Source organism: Rhopalosiphum padi, chromosome 2 (assembly GCF_020882245.1).
Source record: "Rhopalosiphum padi isolate XX-2018 chromosome 2, ASM2088224v1, whole genome shotgun sequence".
Taxonomy (NCBI): domain Eukaryota; kingdom Metazoa; phylum Arthropoda; class Insecta; order Hemiptera; family Aphididae; genus Rhopalosiphum; species Rhopalosiphum padi.
The window spans coordinates 47,171,530-47,179,112 of record NC_083598.1 but is presented as its reverse complement, the minus strand read 5'-3'; the positions used below and the strand labels follow the sequence as shown (position 1 = coordinate 47,179,112).

Genomic DNA, 7,583 nt, shown 5'->3' with positions numbered 1-7,583 from the left:
GACTAATATTAACAGAAATTATTAGGTAGTTACAAAGAATGAATTTTTATGATAATTTTCATTATAAATAAATTTATTTTTGTACTTTGGACTTTGGTAACTTTAAGTTACTTTAAAAAAAGAATTGTTTTTGTGATAATTATTACATAAGATGAATATACATTTCAAAGAACTCTAAATGATTTAGAAACACTTAAAGTTGATTATATAAACAGTTAATATGATAAAAATAATATAATTTAGTTTCTATGGAAAAAAATATATATTATTTTTAAGTTCATGAGTTGGAATAAATCCATTTCTTTTACAATTTAAGTAATTACAAAACATTTAATTTTTAGTTATAATAAATATTAATGAAAAATGAATTCATTGAATATCTTAACTAATGAATCAATTGTTTTTCAATTTCCAACAATTTTTGAATACAGCTATACTCAAATGCATTCTAAACGCCTGAAGCAATGTGGACAATTATTTTCAAAGAATAAAGTATTTATCAATAATGGTGATACATTTAATGGAAAATATATTATTAAATATTTAAAAAAAACTCCCAATATTAATGAAACAATTGATATAAATAATAATTCTGTTAATATTCCCAATATTACACTAATAAGTAAGGAAAAAAATAACTTTTATAATACTGAATTACAAGAAATAATAAATGAAACACAAGATTTATTATTATTAACTGAAAATATCAATATTATGAGTAGTATTGGACTTCTCACAAAAAAACAGTATCAAGAATTTATAGATCAACCTTCAAATACTATGAAAATAAGTTATTTAAAGAACGAATTCCATAAACTTGGTGTGTTTTTCAAACCTCATTTAATGCCTTTACAAAAACCAACAACAAAAATTAAAAAAATAATACAAGATGATGCAAATTTAAAAATAATTACAAGTTTATTAAATGATCAATGTAGTAAAAGTCTTAAACATTTAAAAAATTGTGAAGTAATAAAAACAAATACAGTTTTAACCAAGTTAATGCAGTGCAGTGTTACTTTATTTGACATTACAAATGATTCAGCGATAGAATTAGAACAAGCTAGATTATCTTTTAATTATATATACAATGAATTAATTAATTATAGTGATGAGGAAATAATAAGATCCAAAGAAAAGGGAATTATAAGAAAATTCATATTAATATCAACTTCAATGACTTGGGTTAAAGAAACTTGTAATGATCAAATGTATAGTGAGAATGAAGAGGTAAATATTAGTTTTACACAAAAAGGTATTTTGGAACGATTACCAATAGCTAAATATCAAAACATTTTTGAATTTGAGAAATTACTTTTAAAATCTAATTCATCAAAAATCAAAGATATTTTTAAGACATATGTAATTGGTACTGGCATTATTTATGGTCATGAAGAAAATGCTTTTCGTTATGTATTCACTAATGCTTGGCACGATCCTAAAGAAATGTATATTGCCATGTTGAATCGAATAGTGCCGATGTTTCATATAGATGAATTAGCCAAATTAGTTTTTATTATTTCAAAATATGATTGTGTTAAAAATAACTATATACTAGCAGTAGAACAAGAATCATATGGTTTTAATAATATTATAAAATCCATACGCGATGAACTTTGTAGTGCAAATTTGGTTTTAAAGGAAGACCATTTAATCATAAACCAATATAAATTTAACAGCTTTACATGGGATTTAATTTGTAGCGACCTAAATATAGATACTATGTTGGATATTATTGTACCTGATTATCAAATACTTCGAACATCCATAATATCAAATATGAAAGAATTAACACTTGAATTTATTGAAGCAAACAATTTATACTCATTAAAAATTATAATAAGTGGGCAATCATCACACGTATCATCCAACATTGCAAAGCGTCTAGCTAAGTATTATAAAGTACAGCTGATTGAAGTTCCTAATTTAATAAATAATTATTTCACCTTAATGAAAAATGATCTATTAGAATTAGAGTTAAAAATGAATGATTTATACATTAAACGAACTAATATAAAACATGCATTATCAAAATTAACTGCTCAATTCGATGAATGGTTAGAACAGATTGATGAACAATTGAATATAGATAATTATTCTTTAAATGAACAAAATAACAATGAAATGATAGATGATACTAATAAAAACCTTGAAATTGAAAACAATAAAACATACATATCAAAAAATGAAATTTTCACAGACCAGTCTGAAAATAGTTTAGATTGCAATGATTTAAGATATGATATTTATTTTAAAGAGCATGATAATTATAAATTATTTACAAAAAATAAAATAGACCTACTTGAAAATGAAACAAAAATTAACAATATTAAATTTATGGTAGAAAATTTGAATGCAAAATACGAGGAATACAAAAACAATTTTAATGAAAATAAGGAACAGTTAGACAATTATTACTTGTTACCAATAATTAAAGAGTCACTATCTTCATTCTCTTGTCGTAATCAAGGATATGTACTCAACATTTTTCCTTTATATGTGGAGCAAATTGAATTTATATTTAATAAAGATATTAGTGATATTAGTGATATTACTTACCCAAATACTATAATTTTATTATCATATAATGATGTAATAACAAATATTCAAAAATACCATGAGGACACTTGTTCAACTATGATAAATGAGAGCAGTAAAATGTGTTTAAATTGTTATAATTTAGATCAAAACATTGAACTTATTTCTAATAGTTTTAATTCTCAAAATTCAGATATTTATCATGAACAAGAAGTCAATTTCAATAATTCCATAACTAAGAAATACATATACGATACAAATGTAACAAAAGTTAGTAATGGGAATAACAAACAAAACTATGAATTAACATTAATAAATTATCTAGAAGATTATTGTGCAAATAAAGGTATTATTGTACATAGATTAAATGTACCAATAGAATTGGCTGATGAAACAATATCTTCTAATTTACAATACAAGTTTTATACTGACACTATAATATCGCTGATTGATCATAATTCATTTAAAGGTATTCAATACAAATGTATAATAAATGGGACTGATGTAAGTCAAATAACACCAACAAAAAAATCAAGCACAACAAGAAAGATAAATAAAAAGTTACAGTTACAAATATCATCAAACAAGTTAAATATAATGAAAAAACAGTGGAAAAAAGATATTAACAAAAGTCTGAAATGGGAGAAGAAACAAGAATATCGAAATTCAGTTAAGATTCACAATTTTTTAAGCACTAATATTTTACCAAAACTTTTAAAAGAAGTTTCACCAAATGATAATAAAGGCTTACAGTTCCCAGAAAAAACATTAAATAAAACCAAATTATGCAATACACAAATGGATGAAACTTTAATATGTATAAATAATTCATAATATTTTGATCACTTAATCAACTTAAATAATATAATGTATATTATTAACCATGTAAAAATCAATTCATGGAAGTCATAATGATACAATTTATGATCTAGTTAAAAATGTAGAAATGTGCACTCGGCTAATTATTAATATATGCACTATGAACTCATAATATACTGTATATTAGTTGTATACTATCATTGATAAAATAAATTGAACTAATTAACTATTAAAATATATTCTTACTTTTACATTTATGAGATCAAAGGAGTTTGTTTATGACACTATATAAATCTCACTTAAACATCAGACCACATTCCTAAATAAATTGATTTTTGTCATTGGTAGATTAGCTTTTGTTTCAAATGTCTGATTGCAGCTAAAATGTTGCTCTTAAAAACATGACACTCAATCTGGCTATATCCACATTACTTAGAAGCTAGCCACTCGGCATTACTCTTAAATGAAATACAGTATAATTGTTAGTTACTTAATATTTTAATTTTTTTAAATTGTAATAGATAAAAAAACGGAACCTTTTATTTAAAATACAGTCTCAAAAACAAATTAAGATATATATATAAATAAATAAATGAAAAAATCTTTGAAACATATTATTAGTTAAAAATTTTATTATTCAGAAATATTCACAGGAAAATTGGAAATAATTTTCATTATTTAGAATTCGGTATATCTCACATTGTACCGTTAGTGTGACTAATAAAAGTTGTATTACTTCTTTACTCTATAACTCATAATACAAGTAAATGCAATATTTAAATAACCATAAAAAAAAAAAAATTATAATGATAATAAATATATTAAAATAACTAACACATTTTTTTTTTTGATATTTACATTAACACACAAATTATTTTAGATTATTTAAACAGTAATTCAAAACAAACAACATAATACTCATAATAGTGACTAGAAAAACAATTTGTGTTGAATGTACTATAAATTATAAGTTTGATTTTAAAATGAAATAATATTCAAATTTTTAATTATACTTGGGAATAATTAGTGTTCAAAAGATTAATGTCTTACTTTAAAACTGGTTTAAAAGCGAGCTAATATATACTACAATAAAAGATATATTAAATGTGTCACAATATAATGCTTTTATACAATTATATATTATATAAGATTAATCATTATGTCTATACTTCATCCGGTTTAGATATTTTTTTTCACCATTTCATTGATCATATCATTGTCAATAAGCCCAATAAATTTGTCAATGACATGACCATCGCGAATGGCTAAAACAGCTGGAACTGCTTTTACCTCAAATGTATGAACCAAATCAGCATTCTTTTCCACATCCACTATTGCTAAATGTACAGATGGTGAGTCTCCAACCATCTTTTTTAACAAAGGTGTTAATGTTAAACAAGGTTCACACCACTCTGCATGGAAGTTGACGATTACAGGAATATCACTTTTTAATACATTCTGTATAAAGTCTTCACTGCCACATACTGTAAATGATTTACGATATACACGACCAACAGACATTGATCGTTTAGTCCGTTTGATGGACTTTTTCCAAACAACGAAAGCGGTTGAAAGACATTGTTATAACAATGTACTATGTAATAATTTAAAGTACCCAAGATTTAAGTTGCGGGACAGTTTTGCGACTCATAACATGTGAAGAAAACAATGCTGCTAATCCTATTGCTGTACTTATAGATAGTACACTCAAAATTGATAAACGCCAAACAAACAGTGGATCTACAATCTAAAGATAGAAAATGTATAAAAATAATTAAAATTTCAATTAAAAAAAATAGATAAAAGTACAAAAAATAAACTAATTATAAACTGTATAACTAATACCTTAATATCTGGTTTAGGTGTATCTACTGAACTTCGAGGTATGGACAGTATTATAACTGTTAAAAGGATCGTAGATACCAAAAACAATTGGTCCAATAAATATGACGTGTTCGGAGAGACAGAAGACACAATATAAAAGAAGATGACCAGAGTCCAATTAAAATAATAGCACCTATACCAATTGTTGCAGAAGACATATTACCTTTAACATATATATATATCCATGTTAATGCAATAAATCTATAATAATCAGTTATTATGTTAATTATTTCAAATAATTTTAAAAAAGATAGAAATAGTTAAATTAGTTATATAACCTAATATAGACATACACATATTGAGCATTTTTTTAAAAAATTTTATAGTTAGTAAACATTTTTTTTAAGAGATCATATATTTTTAGAGTAATTTTAATGAAATCTAATAAATGGGGTTAGACATAAACTGGAATAAGAATAAACTTAGACTTATAATCATTTAAAGCTAACTATATAGTTTATTATTAGCTTTAGTTCGATTAAGGTATTATTAGAAGTTTGCAAATTTGTGGCTGCAAGTATTCTTGGCAAGTATTGTTGGCTGGTAGAAATGATAGATTAGTAAAGCACTTATTTTTTGTGGATTGTATGATCCATACAATAGTAAAAATTAGTATTTAAAGGATTATATTAATATAATTTTTTTAAGATTTACTATAGTTTTTCTGGTCATACATTAAGTACTTCAGGAGTCTTGCAGAAGTAAACTTCCTTTTAATTTGATAAAACAATAGCTGCTTAATGACCTAAATGCAAAAAAAAGGCAATTGGGGATGTACCCCCAAACTTCTACTTTGCACATGAACATGAACCTGGCCAAACCATGTAAATACCAAAGGGTCAGCTGCTATAAACCTCTTCAATTTTTTTTTCAAGGAATTATGTGCTTGAGTATCTTAACTTTTAAATAGTATATAAATATATAATAATAATAAACCTCTTTGTAATACAATAGATTTTATTTATTTATTAAAAATAATGATAATTGTAGATAACAATGACTAGGCATGAATAATACCTATTACCTAATCATTATCACACAAATTCATACATAAACTCAAATGTATTTTTTTATATGTAGTTATATAAAAATTATTTAAACAATACAATATAATAAACATAATATGTTAGATCTTATATACACGGTCTGGCAGTGAAAAAGGATAATTTCAATCTTTAATTATATTTTAAAGAATGAATTTATTTTAATATTAATAAGTTTAAATACAAAGCACAAGAGTTACTATTAGGTGTTGAATCAAAATAAAAAAAATATTTTGTACAGGGCCATGCCCACCAATTTACAAAAAAAGCTTTTTTTAAAAAAAAAAAAAAAACCAATAAATGAGAACTCTATAATACTTCATATTTATATTTGTTAATAAAATAAAACTGAAATCATTATTATAAATTAAATTTCATATTATTTAAAGTTACAACACCCCAAATAGGTAGTGAGTACAGTTATTATGTTTACAAAAGAGAAAAATGTATAAATAAACGTATAAATACAAAAAAAAAAGTATGTAAATGAATTAATATTCATTATTATATTTTTTAATTTAAGATCTGAATTGAAAAAAAATTAAAATTTGGTATATTATAACAATATTACAAGCTTCTAAAGGCGGTACACCTAACTATTTTTTATTAAATTTGTTAAGCAATATAGTACTAGGAAAGGGTAATAATTTCTTGAATTTAAGGGTGGAATTTTAAAGTTTATTTTGTTTAGCTATTCTGGACAAGATAGTTCGCTGTTTGTTAACTTATAGGCAAATTAATTAAATTAATTAAATTAAATATTGAATTTTTTGGATTTTACTGCCAAATCCTGTATAATATATATTGCTGTTTTATGATTTTTTTTTGTTTAACTTTTCTTACCTGATGTTTTGTAATCATTTTAATTATATTTAATAATTATCAACCATATTATGTTCCTGTAAAAATAAATAATACATTGATGTTAACCAATTTGGACTATAGAAAAAAATTATGTACATTTGATTGTGTATTCATTATTCACCAAAACAATAAGACAAGAAATTGAAGAAATTAAACAATTAAAACAATATTAAATTGTTTGATTAGTTGATTGTAAAATGATCAGTTATATCATTTTCAATTTCTTCAATAATGGATTAAATACCTTAATTTTTAAAATCTTACCTAGCAAATGGAAAATAGTAAATACCAATAAACAATATTAAGTAATAACACCAAAATAGTTAGTGAACAAATTGGCGAATATCAAACATGAATTAACTACTAACAACAAACAAGTAATGTTTTGTGATACTACTAATTATTTATTATAATTAGTATATAGGATTAAATATA

The 7,583-nt window shown here is 23.5% G+C and overlaps 1 protein-coding gene and 1 long non-coding RNA gene across 2 annotated transcripts; both read right to left on the bottom strand.

Moving 5' to 3' along the window:
* Positions 1–4,536: 4,536 nt before the first annotated feature.
* Positions 4,537–4,878, bottom strand: LOC132918976 (thioredoxin, mitochondrial). The gene has a single exon (XM_060980330.1). It carries the CDS (start codon positions 4,876–4,878, stop codon positions 4,537–4,539), a length of 342 nt encoding a protein of 113 aa, XP_060836313.1.
* On the bottom strand, positions 4,878–7,569 carry LOC132920332 (uncharacterized). The gene is made up of 4 exons (XR_009660721.1): positions 7,413–7,569; positions 7,128–7,183; positions 5,203–5,404; positions 4,878–5,104 (listed from the first exon to the last, which is right to left on the bottom strand). It is a non-coding gene; the product is annotated as an uncharacterized LOC132920332 (long non-coding RNA).
* Positions 7,570–7,583: the final 14 nt, after the last annotated feature.